This window comes from Rhinoraja longicauda, chromosome 28, assembly GCF_053455715.1.
Source record: "Rhinoraja longicauda isolate Sanriku21f chromosome 28, sRhiLon1.1, whole genome shotgun sequence".
Lineage (NCBI taxonomy): Eukaryota > Metazoa > Chordata > Chondrichthyes > Rajiformes > Arhynchobatidae > Rhinoraja > Rhinoraja longicauda.
Genome location: NC_135980.1, coordinates 30335586 through 30353254, shown reverse-complemented (window position 1 = coordinate 30353254; position 17669 = coordinate 30335586). Strand labels below are relative to the sequence as shown.

At 50.3% G+C, this 17669-nt stretch overlaps 1 protein-coding gene across 1 annotated transcript in view; it reads left to right on the top strand.

Moving 5' to 3' along the window:
• The first annotated feature begins 507 nt into the window (after positions 1-507).
• LOC144607220 (colorectal mutant cancer protein-like) overlaps positions 508-17669 on the top strand; it is a 28697-nt gene continuing 11535 nt past the window's right edge. Inside the window, exons 1-11 of the mRNA XM_078423900.1 lie at positions 508-513; positions 2781-3004; positions 4267-4400; positions 5035-5183; positions 7134-7346; positions 9085-9198; positions 10300-10448; positions 11771-11911; positions 13895-13965; positions 15999-16240; positions 16934-17113. Of these exons, the coding sequence (XP_078280026.1) occupies positions 508-513; positions 2781-3004; positions 4267-4400; positions 5035-5183; positions 7134-7346; positions 9085-9198; positions 10300-10448; positions 11771-11911; positions 13895-13965; positions 15999-16240; positions 16934-17113 (1623 nt within the window). The remainder of the gene's footprint in view (positions 514-2780; positions 3005-4266; positions 4401-5034; positions 5184-7133; positions 7347-9084; positions 9199-10299; positions 10449-11770; positions 11912-13894; positions 13966-15998; positions 16241-16933; positions 17114-17669) is intronic.

Sequence of the window (17669 nt, the reverse complement as noted above, 5' to 3'; positions counted from 1 at the left end):
TGGCTGTGTGTCTTGTTGCTTTTCACTTAGTATGGCTGTATGGTCACTGAAATGTCACTGTACCTCAATTGGTACATATGACAATAAATTGATTTTGATATCTTGATTCCACATCAGGGGCATTAAATGCATCAGCACAGATTGAGGACTGGCCTGTTCCTGTGCAGTGCGTGGCGTGTGAATCTCACGTAGACGGCAAGTTTCTCGCGTGCTGACTTTCGCCCTCTGAGGGTTAATCCGAGGGAGCATGTTAAAATCCTGGGGATGTTGACTTGGAAAACAACAGCAGCAGAGGAAGGGCGCTTCCGAACAGCGCCGGGACAGGAAATCCCTTAGATTGGCCAACGTTGGGTCTTTTGTTTCACAAACACAACAAATCTCTAAAGTTGAGGTTACGATCCACAACAGAGTGAGGCCCGAGAGCAGGAACAAATAGCAAGCAGCCATAAAACTCCGACCTCTCCTGCACTGTCCCCAGAACCAGAGGAGGAGATTTGCTGCTCAGATATGGAGGTAAGGTCTTCCAGTGAACATTACCCTCTCGGTCAAACTCATTGAAGGCAGAGCAGATCAAATGCTAGTGAATGGGATTAATATGGATGTGCTGTTGGTGACCAGAGTGGGCTGAAAGGCCTGTTTCTGAGCTGTACCACTTTTTGTTAGAAACACAGAAACATCGAAAATAGGTGCAGGAGGAGGCCATTCGGCCCTTCGAGCCAGCACCGCCATTCATTGTGATCATGGCTGATCATCGACAATCAGTAACCCGTGCCTGCCTTCTCCCCATATCCCTAGATTCCGCTAGCCCCAAGAGCTCTGTCTTTTAAATTCATCCAGTGAATCGGACTCCACTGCCCTCTGTGGCAGAGAATTCCACAAATTCACAACTCTCTGGGTGAAAAAGTCTTTCCTCACCTCTGTTTTAAATGGCCTCCTCATTATTCTTAGACTGTGTGACCCCTGGTTCTGGACTCCCCCAACATTGGGAACATTTTTTCTGCGTTTAGGATGGTCTTTTCTGACGTGTTGATGCTCGGTAAGAACAAGAGTTTAGTTCAGTTGTCTGAAGAGGGGTCTCGACCCGAAATGTCGCCAATCCATATTCTCCAGAGATGCACTCTGACCCGCTGATTTACTCCAGCTTTTCGTGTCTATCTTAAGTTTAATTTAGTTTATCATTGTCACATGTACCGAAGTACTGTGAAAAGCTTTTTTGTTGTGTGCTATTTAGTTAGCGGAAATACTAAACATGATTACAATCACGCTGCGCGAAGGGAATAATGTTTAGTGCAAGATACAATCCGATTAAAGATTGTCTGAAGGTCTTCAATGAGGTAGATGGGAGGTCAGGACCGCTCTCTAGTTGGTGAGAGGACGGTTCAGTTGCCTGATAACAGCTGGGAAGAGAAACGAATGTGCACGATTACAATCAAGCTGCCCACAGTGTGCAGAGACAGGAGCGCCCTTCCTGGGATCGGGGGCTGAAATCCGTCTGGACCACGAGGACTGACGGCTCTCACTTCAACGCCTGAGTCAGAGTTTCTAAACGAAACTAAACTGAAGAAAGACTGGAAAGTACGGGTGCTGTCAGCACGGAGTTTGTACGTTCTCTAAACTATACAAACCTAACTACACTAAACGACATTCTATCCGGCAGAGAGTCCCACAGTTGCAACATGCAATGAACGTATAAGATTATTAAGGGGTTGGACACATTAGAGGCAGGAAACATGTTCCCAATGTTGGGGGAGTCCAGAACAAGGGGCCACAGTTTAAGAATAAGGGGTAGGCCATTTAGAACGGAGATGAGGAAAATCTTTATCAGTCAGAGAGTTGTAAATCGGTGGAATTCTCTGCCTCAGAAGGCAGTGGAGGCCAATTCTCTGAATGCATTCAAGAGAGAGCTAGATAGAGCTCTTAAGGATAGCGGAGTCAGGGGGTTTGGGGAGAAGGCAGGAACGGGGTACTGATTGAGAATGATCAGCCATGATCACATTGAATGGCGGTGCTGGCTCGAAGGGCCGAATGGCCTCCTCCTGCACCTATTGTCTATTGTCTATTGAATGAAATCATTTTATTTTTGCTTCACCTGACTTCTTTATTAATTAGTTTAGTTTAGAGATACAGCGCGGAAACAGGCCCTTCGGCCCACTGAGTCCTCGCCGACCAGCGATCCCCACACATTTACACTATCCTACACACACTAGGGACAATTTACATTATACTATCCAATTAACCTACAAACCTGTACGTCTTTGGAGTGTGGGAGGAAACCAGAGCACCCGGAGAAAACGCACCCATAGTCAGGATCGAACCCGGGTCTCTGGCGCTGTGAGGCAGTAGTTCTACCGCTGTGCCACCGTGCCACCCCTAATATAATATAAATAATATAAATATGTAAATTAATAAATACATTGTTTAATTATTATATCATGTTATATTTAAAGATATATAAAGATAAAGATTTAATAGGAATCTGAGGGATACCTTCTTCACACAGAGGGTGGTGGGTGTATGGAACGAGCTGCCAGAGGAGTAGTTGAGGCTGGGACTATCGCAACGTTTAAGAGACAGTTGGACAGGTACATGGATAGGACAGGTTTGGAGGGGTATGGACCAAGCGTGGGCAGGTGGGACTAGTGTAGCTGGGGCATGTTGGCTGGTGTGGGCAAGTTGGGCCGAAGGGCCTGTTTCCACGCTGTATCACTCTATGACTGTGAATTATAAATATTATAAATTCTCTATAAATTAATATAAACGTGTGCTCCTCACTGAGAAAGATCGGGCAGCAGCCACTGAAGACGGAGCTGGAGACACTGCTGGAGGAGGAGGAGGAGGAGGAGGAGGAGGAGGAGGAGGAGGAGGAGAGGGAGGAGGAGGAGGAGGAGGAGGAGGAGGATGAAGAGGTGACAGAACTGCGTTACGAGAGGCAGATCACGGAGCTGCTGGTCGTCATTCTCGAGTTGAACAGAAAGATCGACAGCCTGACTCTCACCACCTGCCGGTAGGGAACCCCGAGTGGCTCGAGTCGGGACTCTGCTTCCCTCCGGTGTCCACAAGTCTGAGGAGCAGAATTTGGCCATTCTGCCCTTAGGCCAGTGGCTAACTTAGACAAGATGGCATCATCGGCCTACAATGTTGAATCAGTGGAGATATTCTGTGACGACTTGCAACCACTTCCCGGGACTTGAGGGGAAAGTGGAGACTGAAGGTATTGTACAGGCAGTGTTAGGGGTTGCCAACTTCCTCACTCCCAAATAAGGGACGACAGGTGACGTCACCGCCCCGCGCCCCACGTGACCTCACCCAGCCAGCGGCCACGTGCTCCCGCTCCACCAATGGCGGCCGCCTGGGCCGGGAGGCGGGTTGCTACGCAACCTCGGTCAGGCTGCACCCGGGCCTCCGGGCCTACACTCACCGTGCCTACAGTGTCCAGGCCTACAGTGTCCGGGCCTAGACTATCCGGGCCTACAGTGTCCAGGCTTACAGCATCCGGGCCTACAATGTCCGGGCCTACAGTGTCCGGGCCTACAGTGTCCGGGCCTACAGCATCCGGGCCTACAGCGTCCGGGCCTACAGCGTCCGGGCCCACAGTGTCCGGGCCTACAATGTCCGGGCCTACAGCGTCTGGGCCTATAGCGTCCGGGCCTACAGTGTCCGGGCCTACAGCGGCCCAGGTCTAATATGGGACAAGGGCAGTCCCGTACTTGATAAACCAATTTTGCCCAATATACGGGATGTCCCGGCTAATACGGGACAATTGGCAACCCTAGTAAGAGGGAATGTTGTGCTACACTTGTACCCTGTATCTGGATTTATGCAGATAGGCACAGACACAAAATAAAACAGATTGTAGATCAGTGTTGTGTCTATCGAACAAGATGGTTTATTGAAAGCCTCAACAATGGTTCCCATGGCCACTGTTATGGCCTTAAATAAAACAGCTTGTTCGATAGACTCAACATAAGTTCATAAGTGATAGGTGCAGAATTAGGCCATTTGGCCCATCAGGTCTAATCTACCATCAATCATGGCTGATCTATCTCTCCCTCCTAACCACATTCTCCTGCCTTCTCCCCATAACCTCTGACACCACTGGGTCGCTCCTACAGGCAGACAGCATCTGTGGATAGGTCCTCTACCTCTACCTCCCACTTCAGGTACTCTGTTCTTCCTGGTCGATTCCCCGCTGGAGGCCGGCCTGGCCTGGCCTGGCTTGGCCTCATTTACGAGAGTGTTTCCACAACCCAGATGTGTTCCTTGCAGGGAAGATGATGAATACCTGGACACCGGCTCTGATCTCAGTGACCACCAGACATGCTCGCTCCAGCCGCCTGACCAGCACCACTCGGCAGATGCCAACCATCCAGGGCAGCCACGTCAAACAGCAATGCCTACAGGTATGGTGTCGCAGCGGTAGAATTGCTGCCTCACAGTGCCAGAAACACGGGTATCATCCTGGCTAACAGCGCTGTCTGTACGGAGTTTGTACGTTCTCCCCGTGACCTTGCGTGGGTTTCTCCGAGATCTCCCCGTTCTCCCCGTGCGTGGGTTTACCCCATGCGTGGGTTTTCTCCGAGATCTTCGGTTTCCTCCCACACTCCAAAGACGTACAAGTATGTAGGTTAATTGACTGGGCAAATGTAAAAATTGTCCCTAGTGCGTGTAGGATAGTGTTAATGTGCGGGGATCGCTGGGCGGCGCGGACCCGGTGGGCCGAAGGGCCTGTTTCCGCGCTGTATCTCTAAAAAAAAATCTAAAAAGCTAAAATCACGGTGATGTAAGAAATAATTGCAGATGCTGGTACAAATCAAAGGTATTTATTCACAAAATGCTGGAGTAACTCAGCGGGTCAGGCAGCATCTCGGGAGAGAAGGAATGGGTGACGTTTCGGGTCGACCCGAAACGTCACCGATTCCTTCTCTCCTGAGATGCTGCCTGACCTGCTGAGTTACTCCAGCATTTTGTGCAATCACGGTGATGATAACTTCGGCCTCACTAACAGACGCTCTCTGCTCACCTCTGCTTCTGCAGGTGAACCGTGTGACCTCTCGCGGACCCTGCATCGGGTGCTGACGGAAATCGAGGATGGCGTGCGCAAACGGAAAGCTGAAATCCCACCGCGGGGAGATGGCTGTGAGGCGGAGGAAGAAACTCGTACGCGATGGGAGCTGGTCACACAGGTAGGCATCCAGAAAACCAAGGAATGAGTGGGGTAACCCATGATGAGGAATGAGAGGGTTAACCCATGATGAGGAATGAGTGGGTTAACCCATGATGAGGGATGAGTGGGTTAACCCATGATGAGCGATGGTCGGCACTGGGCCTGTACTCCCTGGAGTTTAGAAGAATGAGAGGGGGGGACTTCATTGAAGCGTATAGAATAGCAAAAGGCCTGGATAGAGTGGATGTGGAGAGGATGTTTCCACTAGTGGGAGAGTCTAGGACCAGAGGGCCACAGCCTCAGAATTAAAGGACGTTCCTTTAGAAAGGAGATGAGGGGGAATTTCTTTAGTCAGAGGGTGGTGAATCTGTGGAATTCTTTGGCCACTGAAGGCTGTGGAGGCCAAGTCAGTGGGATATTTTTAAGGGAGAGATAGATTCTTGATTAGTGCGGGTGTCAGGGGTTATGGGGAGAAGGCAGGAGAATGGGGTTAGGAGGGAGAGATAGATCAGCCATGGTTGAATGTCGGAGTAGAAATGACCTAATGAATAAAAATATATATATACAAGTGCAGTGCAAATTCTAATGAACTTCTACTTGGACGGGTGCGTGCATAGAAAGGGTTTAGAGGGATATGCGTCAAACGCTAGCAAGTAAATATAGAAACAGAAAAATAGGTGCAGGAATAGCCCATTTGGCCCTTCGAGCCAGCACCGCCATTCAATATGATCATGGCTGATCATTCACAATCAGTACCCCGTTCCTGCTTTTTCCCCATACCCCCCTGACTCCGTTAGCCCTAAGAGCTAAAAATCGAACTATCTCTTGAATGTAACCAGTGAATTGGCCTCCACTGCCCTCTGTGGCAGAGAATCCCACGGATTCACAACTCTCTGGGTGAAAAGTTTTCCCTCATCTCAGTCATAAATGGCCAGCCCCTTATTCTGAAACTGTGGCCCCTGTTCTGGACTCCCCAAACATGGGGAACATTTTTTCCTGCATCTTGCCTGTCCAATCCTTTAGGATTAGCTGAGTTGGGCAGGTTGGGTGGCATGGACAAGGTGGGCCGAAGGGCCTGTGTCCGTGCTGTGCGGCTCTATGACTCAGTGAGTGAGAGACCGTGTGACCTTCAGCCCAAGTGTCCAGCCACACCGCTGATGAAAGGGCGGCCATGTTGCTGTTTCCATGGTAACCTCTCCTCCCTTCATCTCTCTCCCTCCCTCTCTCCCTTTTTCTCACTCCCGCCCTCCCTCCCCCTCTCCCCCCTCCCCCCCTCTCCCCACTCTCTCCTTTCCCCCTCTCTCCCTCTCTCCCTCCCTATCCCTCTCCCTCCCTCCCACTGTCCCTCTGTCCCTCCCTCCCTCTGTCCCTCCCTCCCTCCCTCTCTCCCAATCCCTCCCTCCCTCCCTCCCTCCCTCCCCTCCCTCCCTCCCTCCCTCCCTCCCTCCCTCCTCCCTCCCCCCCTCTCTCCCTCTCGGTTCCTTCCTCCCTCCCTCCTCTCTCCTTATCACTCTCTCCCCATCCCCCTCTCTCCCTCTCTCCCTCCTCCCTCTGTCCCTCCCTCCATATCCATCCACCCTCCCTCTCTCCCACTCCCTCCCTCTCTCCCTCCCCTCTCCTCTCCCCTCTTTCTCTCTCTCCCTCCCTCCCTCCCTCCTCTCCTTCCCTCTCCCTCTCCCTCTCCCTCTCCCTCTCCCTCTCCCTCTCCTCTCCCCTCTCCCTCTCCCTCTCCCTCTCCCTCTCCCTCTCCCTCTCCCTCTCCCTCTCCCTCTCCCTCTCCCTCTCCCTCTCCCTCCCTCCCTCCTCCCTCCCTCCCTCCCTCCCTCCCTCCCTCCCTCCCTCCCTCCCTCCCTCCCTCCCTCCCTCTCTCCCTATCCCTCTGTCTCTCACTATCCCTCCCTCCCTCCCTCCCTCCCTCCCCTCCCTCCCTCCCTCCCTCCCTCCCTCCCTCCCTCTCTCCCTCTCCCAGACGATCGAGGACGTGGAGCGGGGCCTGGGCCTGGGGCTGGGCCTGAGCCCGGAGCTGCAAGCGGAGAGGAGGCGGAGGGAGGAGGACCTGGAGGGCCTGAGAGTGAGGAACCAGCAGCTGAGGCAGCAGCTCCAGGGGAAGGAGCAGGAGCTGAGTGTTGCCACGGTGAACGCGGGGAGGATTCAGTGCGAGAGGGACAGGCTCCGGCTGAAGGTGCTTCCATAAGGCCATAGGAGCAGAACTAGGCCATTCGGCCCATCCCTGCAAACCCTCTCCACACATGTACCAGTCCAAGTATAAGTTCATTCGGTTTTGTGCTGCTCTTGTATTGTAGATATGTTTTATTCATTAGTTTCATAAGTGAAAGGAGAAGAATTAGGCCATTCGGCCCATCAATGACAATGGTATAAATGACAAACACTCTTGACTTCACTCGTGATTCGATGAGAAACATTTACACAACTGTCCATCCAATGGATGATGGTTGTATCCTTGCACAACAGGTATAAGTTCATGAGATACAGGAGCGAATTAGGCCATTCGGCCCATCGAGTCCACTCCGCCATTCAATCATGGCTGATCTATCTCTCCCTTCTAACCCCATTCCCCTGCCTTCTCCCCATAATCCCTGACACCCGCACTAATCAAGAATCTATCTATCTCTGCCTTAAAAATACCCACTGACTTGTGGCCTCCACAGCCTTCCGTGGCAAAGAATTCCACAGATTCACTGCCCTCTGACTAAAGAAATTCCCCCTCATCTCCTTTCTAAAGGAACGTCCTTTAATGCTGAGGCTGTGCCCTCTGGTCCTAGACTCTCCCACTAGTGGAAACATCCTCTCCACATCCACTCTCTCCAGGCCGCTCACTATTCTGTACGTTTCAATGAAGCCCCCCCCTCCCTCATTCCTCTAAACTCCAGCGAGTACAGGCCCAGTGCCGACTAATGCTCCACACAGCCTGACCGGCCTTCTCTAAAGTAAGCTAAGCTAAAGTAAAGTAAAGTAGAGTAAAGTAAACTAAACTAAACTAAACTAAAATTTAGGAACGGGACAGTAGCACAGCTGCATGAGAGGCAAGTGTGCCAGATATAAAGATAGTTTGTGAAACACTATCGAAAATAATGCTAATGAATGTACATATAGACCATGTTGTTAGGGAAAACAATTGAGGAAGTGCCCAAGGGCAGCACGGTGGCGCAGTGGGTAGAGCTGCTGCCTCACGGCGCCAGAGACCCAGGTTTGATCCTGACTACGGGTGCTGCCTGTACGGATTTTGTACGTTCTCCCCGCGACCTGCGTGGGTTTTCTCCAGGTACGTGTGAGTGTGTGTGTCTGTGTGTGTCTGTGTGTGTGTGTGTGTGTGTGTGTGTGTGTGTGTGTGTGTGTGTGTGTGTGTGTGTGTGTGTGTGTGTGTGTGTGTGTGTGTTGTGTCTCTGTACATGTGTGTGTCTGTGCGTCTGTGTCTGTGACTATGAGTCTGTGTGTGTGGATATCTCTGTACATGTATGTGTGTGTGTGTGTGTCTGTGTGTGTGTGTGTGTGTGTGGATATCTCTGTACATGTATGTGTGTGTGTGTGTGTGTCTGTGTCTGGATATCTCTGTACATGCGTGTATCTAGGTGTATCTACATGTGTGTGTCTGTGCGTCTGTGTCTGTGACTGAGTCTGTGTGTGTGGATATCTCTGTACATGTATGTGTGTGTGTATCTATGCGTGTGTGTGTGTCTGTGTGTGTGTGTGTGTGTCTGGATATCTCTGTACATGTGTGTATTTAGGTGTATCTACATGTGTGTGTGCGTGTGTGTGTGTGTGTGTCTCTGTGTGAGACACACAGACTGATTTGTGTAGTCCGAGCCTGTAGAAAGTGCATGTGTTAATGGGTGTTCTGATGTAAATAGCCGCAGGTCCACGATGTGATCGGATGCCACCTGTTTCTGCCCTTGCATTAGGCTGATGAACTACTGTGCAGTCTGCAAGATGTGCAGCAGATTGGGTCGGTCCCTTCATCTGCCAGTCGTGTGGGCAGGGCTGGCCACAACCAGCCCGGGACTGCAGCCAACAAAGTAATGCTTATTATTCAAGACTTACTTTTTGTTTATTATATTTGAGGTGTATAAAATCATGAGAGGAATAGATCGGGGAGACGCACAGAGTCTTTTGTCCAGAGTAGGGGGGTTGAGAACCAAAGGACATAGGTTTAAGGTTGGGTATGCAAACAAAGAATTTCACTGTGACTTCCTCACTCCCAAATAAGGGACAAAGGGTGACGTCACCGCCCCGCGCCCCACGTGACCTCACCCAGCCAGCGGCCACGTGCTCCCGATCCACCAATGGTGGCCGCCCGGGCCGGGAGGCGGGTTGCTATGCAACCTCCGTTAGGCGGTGCCTGGGCCTCCGGGCCTACACTGGAATTTAGAAGGATGAGGGGGGATCTTATTGAAACATATAAGATAATTAGGGGATTGGACACATTAGATGCAGGAAACATGTTCCCAATGTTGGGGGAGTCCAGAACAAGGGGCCACAGTTTGAGAATAAGGGGTAGGCCATTTAGAACGGAGATGAGGAAGAACTTTTTCAGTCAGAGAGTGGTGAAGGTGTGGAATTCTCTGCCTCAGAAGGCAGTGGAGGCCAGTTCGTTGGATGCTTTCAAGAGAGAGCTGGATAGAGCTCTTAAGGATAGCGGAGTGAGGGGGTATGGGGAGAAGGCAGGAACGGGGTACTGATTGAGAGTGATGGCGGTGCTGGCTCGAAGGGCTGAATGGCCTACTCCTGCACCTATTGTCTATTGTCTATTGTCTACACTGTCCAGCCCTACAGCGGCCCCCGGGCCTACAGTGTCCGGACTTAAACTGTCCGGGCCTACACTGTCCAGGCCTACACTGTCCGGGCCTACACTGTCCGGGCCTACACTGTCCGGGCCTACACCGTCCGGGCCTACACTGTCCGGGCCTACACTGTCCGGGCCTACACTGCCCAGGCCTAGAGTGCCCCCCGGGCCTAATACGGGACAAGGGCGGTCCCGTACAGGACAAACCAACTTAGCCCAATGTACGGGATGTCCCGGCTAATATGGGACAGTTGGCAACCCTACTTGTCACATGTGACAATAAAGTGTTCACCCATCCATTGACTCATTCATTATTCATTCATCTCCACCGCAGGTTCCCAGCTTTGCCTTTGAACAATTGATGCAGTCATTCCAGGATCGCTCCGGCTTCCGGAAGTTGACCCGGTTTTTTCAGGTGCACGGATCCAAAGTGATGGGTGTCGGGATCCAGGATTCCGAAATGGAAGCCGACCGGCTGAGGATGTAAGGCATTGGATTGAGCCAGCAGACGTCCCAATGGGGAAGGCCAACATACTTGGGAATCTCGCGCACTCTCACTGTGTTTGCTCGTTTAAGTATTTCACAGATAACTCGGCGTGAAAGTCTTTCTTTACGTTTCCATTCTTGGATGGGGCCATTTTGGCCATGGTTGGTAAACAGCCTTGAGAATTCCCTTTAGCCCGGCACGGTGGCGCAGTGGTAGAGTTGCAGCCTCACAGCGCCACAGACACGGGTTCCATCCCGACTACGGGCGCTGTCTGTACGGAGTTTGTACGTTCTCCCCGTGACCTGCGTGGGTTTTCTCTGGGTGCTCCGGTTTCCTCCCACACTCCAAAGACGTGCAGGTTTGTAGGTTAATTGGCTTCTGTAAATTGTCCCTCGTGTGCAGGATAGAATGAGTGTGTGCGGGGATCGCTGGTCGGCGCGGACTCGGTGGGCCGAAGGGCCTGTTTCCACGCTGTATCTCCAAAGTAATCTCATCTATAAAGATGAAGGTAACTATTCCAGCCAATAAACGTGTTGCTTCACTGCGAAATTCATGTTACTTCCCAATAAAATATAAAACATGTTTTATAAAGCATGAAAGATGTATCTCCAAATGCTTTGAAAGATGTATCTCCAAATGGGTTAACATATTATGGAATCTCTCAGTCATAAGTTCATAAGTTCTAGGAGCTGAATTAGGCCATTCGGCCCATCTAGTCCACTCTGCCATTCAATCATGGCTGATCTATCTCTCCCTCTCAACCCCACTCTCCTGCCTTCTCCCCATAACCCCTGACACCCGAACTAATCACGAACCTGTCAATCTGCACCTGAAAATTATTCCCGATTCCCATTTTTTCCCGCAGTTGTCTCCTCCCATTCCAGTCCATCTCCACCATTTAATTTAGTTTAGTTTAGAGATACAGCGCGGAAACAGTCCCTTCGGCCCACCGGGTCCGCGCCGACCAGCGATCCCCCCACACCAACACTATCCCACACACACTAGGGCCAATTTACATTTACCAAGCCAATTAAACTGCAAACCTGCACGTCTTTGGAATGTGGGAGGAAACCGAAGATCGAGCAAACCCATGAGGAGAACGTACAAACTTCAGACGGATGAAGAAGGATCTCCACCCGAAATGTCACCCATTCCTTCGCTCCAGAGATGCTGCCTGTCCCGCTGAGTTACTCCAGCATTTTGGTGTAAACCAGCATCTGCAGTTCCATGTTGCGGTTCTCTGGGTGGATCGGGAGTTCGCGTGTGGGTGAAGGGGACTTGGTGCCTGTTCCACTCTTTGCCTGTTTTCCTTCTGCAGTTCCATCGATGAGTGGAAGGAAGGAAACGATCTGCTGTCCAGGGTCCTGCAGGAGTGCAAGGGGGACTGCGAGCGACTGAGTCTCTTACTGAGCAAGCATGAGTCTAACAGCACCGCGTTGCAACTTGCCCTGCAGTACAGGTCAGTCTTGTACCCCACCATGCCTGACAGCCAAAAAAACACTCCCCACCTGTCAGCGCACCTCAATGGCCAGTTCCACGGTTCAGACTCAAAAATCAGCAATTGGTGTCTAATCCAGACACCCAAGACCCAAAGGTAGACACAAAATGCCGGAGTAACTCAGCGGGTCAGGCAGCATCTCGGGAGAGAAGGAATGGGTGACGTTTCAGGACGAGACCCTTCTTCAGACTGAATCAGAATGAAGAAGGGTCTCGACCCGAAACGTCACCCATTCCTTCTCTCCCGCGATGCTGCCTGACCCGCTGAGTTACTCCAACATTTTGTGTCTACCTTCGATTTAAACCAGCATCTGCAGTTTTTTTCCTACCCAAGACCCAAAGTCCAGTTTTAAACTACAATCTAGCTCTCTGACGACCCTCAGACTATCCTTGATCGGACGTTGCTGGCTTTACCTTGCACTAAACGTTATTCCCTTATCATGTAACTGTACACTGTAAATGGCTCGATTGTAATCATGTATTGTGTTTCCGCTGACCGGTTAGCACGCAACAAAAGCTTTTCACTGTACCTCAGCACACATGATAATAAACCAAACTGAAACTGTACAGCGGCAATCTTTTATTGCATATCTTTTCATTCAGTTGTTCTATGCCTCTCTATATCACCATTTATATCTCTCGTTTCCCTTTCCCCTGGCCCTCAGTCTGAAGAAGGGTCTCGACCCGAAATGTCACCCATTCCTTCTCTCCAGAGAAGCTGCCTGACCCGCTGAGTTACTCCAGCACTCTGAGTCTACCCAGTGACAATCAAAGATACTAGAGGAGCAAGATGGACCACTCCGTTGAAATCGCCTATACTGAAGTGTAGTACGCAAAGGAGCGTAACGTCCGCCATTTTAGTAAGCAAAACCCGCCGTTTGCTCTGCCTCTCGCAGTGTAATCAGTGTTTTGGGGGAACAGTATGTGTGATGATACCATTAAAATGCAGAATATATCTAATCTATCAATTCACAGATTTTTGTTATTTTTCTTTTTAAATGTTTCTGCAAGTTTCTGCCGACTAAAATGGCGCCGTGACCTACTACGGTTTTTAGGGTCGAGTTGTCTATCTTGCTCCTCTAGTATCTTTGGTGACAACCCTTGGGAGTGCTGGACTGACCTGCAGCCCTGTATGTGATGCTCTCTCGACAGACACGGAGTGCTGGAGTAACTCAGCGGGTCAGGCAGCATCTCTGGAGAACATGGATAGGTGACGTTTCACAGAGTGCTAGAGAAACTCAGCGGGTCAGGCAGCATCTGTGGAGAACATGGATAGGTGACGTTTCACAGAGTGCTAGAGAAACTCAGTGGGTCAGGCAGCATCTGTGGAGAACATGGATAGGTGACGTTTCACAGAGTGCTAGAGAAACTCAGTGGGTCAGGCAGCATCTGTGGAGAAGATGGATAGGTGACGTTTCACAGAGTGCTGGAGTAACTCAGCGGGTCAGGCAGCATCTGTGGAGAACATGGATAGGTGACGTTTCACAGAGTGCTGGAGTAACTCAGCGGGACAGGCAGCATCTCTGGGGAGAAGGAATGGGTGACGTTTCATAGAAACATAGAAACATATAGAGGAGGCCATTTGGCCCTTTGAGCCAGCACCGCCATTCATTGTGATCACGGCTGATCATCCACAATCAGTAACCCGTGCCTGCCTTCTCCCCATGTCCCTTGATTCCACTAGCCCCTAGAGCTCTATCTAACTCAGCTTTCAGGTCAAGACCCTTCTCCAGGCTGTGTTTTTTTTGTTTTGTTTTCAGTTTTGCAAGCACTCGCGCATTTAAAAAATGATTCATTCTGTGAAGTACAGAACTCTGGTATTCCAAAACATGGTCCAACAGAGATATTTGATCGACATAATATTTCAGGTTTTGATATGTTCAACTGATTTCGTTCACTTTTATGTTTGAAGAAATTACGCCTTTTATGTGTTTGTTCCTTGCAGTGAGGAATGTATCGGGACTTACGGAAAGCTTCTGGTCAAGGTTGGATCCATGGAAAGACAACCAGCTGCAGGTGAAAGAGACCATGGAAGGTTGGGGGAATAGTGGGATTAACCAGGTATAGGACGTACTGTACGCTGCTAGTGAAAACCTGCCATCCCACCCCTCTGGGTCACTCAGTCCTGTCTGCTTGTTAGAGTTACAGAGACATAGACTAATTCCATCATTTGGAATATTGTGAGCACTTCTGGGCCCCACCATATCTGAGGAAGGATGTGCTGGCTCTGGAGAGGGTCCAGAGGAGGTTTACAAGAATGATCCCAGGAATGTGTGGGTTAACCCCTATGATGAGCGTTTGTCAGCACTGGGCCTGTACTCGCTGGAGTTTAGAAGAATGAGGGGGGACCTCATTGAAATCTACAGAATAGTGAAAGGCCTGGATAGAGTGGATGTGGAGAAGGTGTTTCCACTAGTGAGAGAGTCCTAGAGATCATAGCCTCAGGATTAAAGGACATTTTTTTAGGAAGGAGATGAGGAGAAACTTATTTAGTCAGAGGGTGGTGAATCTGTGGAATTCTTTGCCACAGAAGGCTGTGGAGGCCAAGTCAGTGGATATTTTTAAGCCAGAGATGGATAGATTCTTGATAAGTACAGATGTCAGGAGTTATGGGGAGAAGGCAGGAGAATGGGGTTAGGAGGGAAAGATAGATCAGCCATGATTGAATGGCGGAGTAGACTTGATGGGCCAAATGGCCTAATTCTACTGCAATCACTTATGACCTTATGACAGTGTGGAAAAAGGCCCCTCAGCCCAACTTGTCCACGCCGACCAACATGTCCCAGCTACACTAGTCCCACCTGCCTGCGTTTGGCCCATATCCCTCTAAACCTGTCCTATCCATGTCCCTGTCTAAATGTACCTGCCTCAACTACCTCCTCTGGCAGCTTGTTCCATACACCCACCACCCTTTGTGGTTATTCCTCAGGTTCCTATTAAATCTTTCCCCCCCTCACCTTAAAACGATGCCCTCTGGTCCTCGATTCCCCAGCTCTGTGGCAAGAGACTCTGTGCGTCTACCCGATCTATTCCTCTCATGATTTTGTACACCTCTATAAGATCACTCCTCATCCTCCTGCGCTCCAGGGAATGGGGTCCCAGCCTACTCAACCTTCGGTGTAAACTAGCTTCTGCACTTCCTTCCTACACTCGTGACTTGACTCCCGACTCTCTACACGGTGGCTCAGCGGTAGAGTTGCTGCCTTACAGCGCTTGCAGCGCCAGAGACCCGGGTTTGATCCCGACTACGGGTGCTGTCTGTACGGAGTTTGTACGTTCTCCCCGTGACCTGCGTGGGTTTTCTCCGAGATCTCCAGTTTCCTCCCACACTCCAAAGACGTGCAGGTTTGTAGTTTAATTATAAAATTATAAAAGGACTGGACAAGCTCGATGCAGGAAAAATGTTCCCAATGTTTTGAGGAGTCCAGAACCAGGGGCCACACAGTCTAAGAATAAAGGGGAGGCCATTTAAAACTGAGATGAGAAAAAACTTTTTCACCCAGAGAGTTGTGAATTTGTCGAATTCTCTGCCACAGAGGGCAGTGGAGGCCAATTCACTGTATGAATTTAAAAGAGAGTTAGATAGAGCTCTAGGGGCTAGCGGAATGAAGGGATATGGGGAGAAGGCAGGCACGGGTTACTGATTGTGGATGATCAGCCATGATCACAATGAATGGCGGTGCTGGCTCGAAGGGCCAAATGCCCTCCTCCTGCACCTATTTTCTATGTTTCTATGTTTCTATCAATTGGCTTGGTATAACTGTAAATTGTCCCTAGTGTGTGTGGAATAGTGTGCGGAGATCGCTGGTCGGCGCGGACCTGGTGGGCCGAAGGGCCTGTTTCCATGCTATATCTCTATAATTTAGATCTCTAAACTCTAAATTTAAGGTAGCTCTTCTTCTCCAAGAAGGCCTTCTTGCTTAAGTCCATACTCTGCCACCTCCATTTGGAATATTTTGGAGGACCAAGAACCAAGAACTAAACTAAACTTAAACTAAAGTAGAGGCTTGAGGGGCAGAATGGCCGACTGCTGTGTTTTGTGTTCTCAGGAGAGCCAGAGGCTGCCGACGGTGTTGCCCAGCTGAGAGGAGACATTGTGGGACAGAGGCAGGGCTTCACCGCCATGAAGAAGACCGTCCTCGTCCTGCAAGGCATTTCCCGGGACCTGAGGCGCTACCAGCGAGCCGAGGCGGGGCCAGCGCGTCGCGAGATCGTGCCGGCGACACAGGGGATGCTTCGGCACCAGAGCCAAGGGAGGAGAGAGCTGCAGCAGGATCTCCTGAGCGTCAGGGTGAGAGGGTGGGCTGGCAACAGCAGTTGAGTATAGGAGCAAAGAGGTCCTTCTGCAGTTGTACAGGGCCCTAGTGAGACCGCACCTGGAGTACTGTGTGCAGTTTTGGTCTCCAAATTTGAGGAAGGATATTCTTGCTATTGAGGGCGTGCAGTGTAGGTTTACTAGGTTAATTCCTGGAATGGCGGGACTGTCATATGTTGAAAGACTGGAGTGACTAGGCTTGTTTACACTGGAATTTAGAAGGATGAGAGGAGATCTTATCGAAACGTATAAGATTATTAAGGGGTTGGACACGTTAGAGGCAGGAAACATGTTCCCAATGTTGGGGGAGTCCAGAACCAGGGGCCACAGTTTATGAATAAGGGGTAGGCCATTTAGAACGGAGATGAGGAAAAGCTTTTTCAGTCAGAGAGTTGTGAATCTGTGGAATTCTCTGCCTCAGAAGGCAGTGGAGGCCAATTCTCTGAATGCATTCAAGAGAGAGCTAGATAGAGCTCTTAAGGATAGGGGGTATGGGGAGAAGGCAGGAACGGGGTACTGATTGAGAATGATCAGCCATGATCACATTGAATTGCGGTGCTGGCTTAAAGGGCCGAATGGCCTCCTCCTGCACCTATTGTCTATTGTAACCGCGGTCAAATTGATCCAATAATTGGTAAATTATTTTCCTTCTGCACTGTCAATTATCAGGAAGATTTGTCCTGGTTGAAAGGCCAGCTGAGTTGGATGAAGAAGGAGAAGAAAGGCTTGGAGCAGACGTTGCGATCTCAGGAGCCTCAGGACCAGGCCGTGGTCCTTCTCCTCACACACTGGAAAGAGGAGCGAGATGTCTGGCTGCGGGAGGAGCCCAGGACAGACCGAGCCATGAAGGTACGTCCAATGGTCCAATGGTCCAATGGTCCAATAGTCCAATAGTCCAATGGTCCAATGTTCCACTAGTCTAATGGTCCAATGGTCCAATGGTCCAATGGTCCAATGGTCCAATGGTCCAATGGTCCAATAGTCCAATAGTCCAATGGTCCAATGGTCCAATGGTCCAATGGTCCAATGGTCCAATAGTCCAATGGTCCAATGGTCCACTAGTCTAATGGTCCAATGGTCCAATGGTCCAATAGTCCAATGGTCCAATGGTCCAATGGTCCAATGGTCCAATAGTCCAATGGTCCAATGGTCCAATAGTCCAATGGTCCAATGGTCCACTAGTCTAATGGTCCAATGGTCCAATGGTCCAATAGTCCAATGGTCCAATAGTCCAATGGTCCAATGGTCCACTAGTCTAATGGTCCAATGGTCCAATGGTCCAATAGTCCAATGGTCCAATAGTCCAATGGTCCAATAGTCCAATGGTCCAATGGTCTAATGGTCCAATGGTCCAATAGTCCAATAGTCCAATAGTCCAATGGTCCAATGGTCTAATGGTCCAATG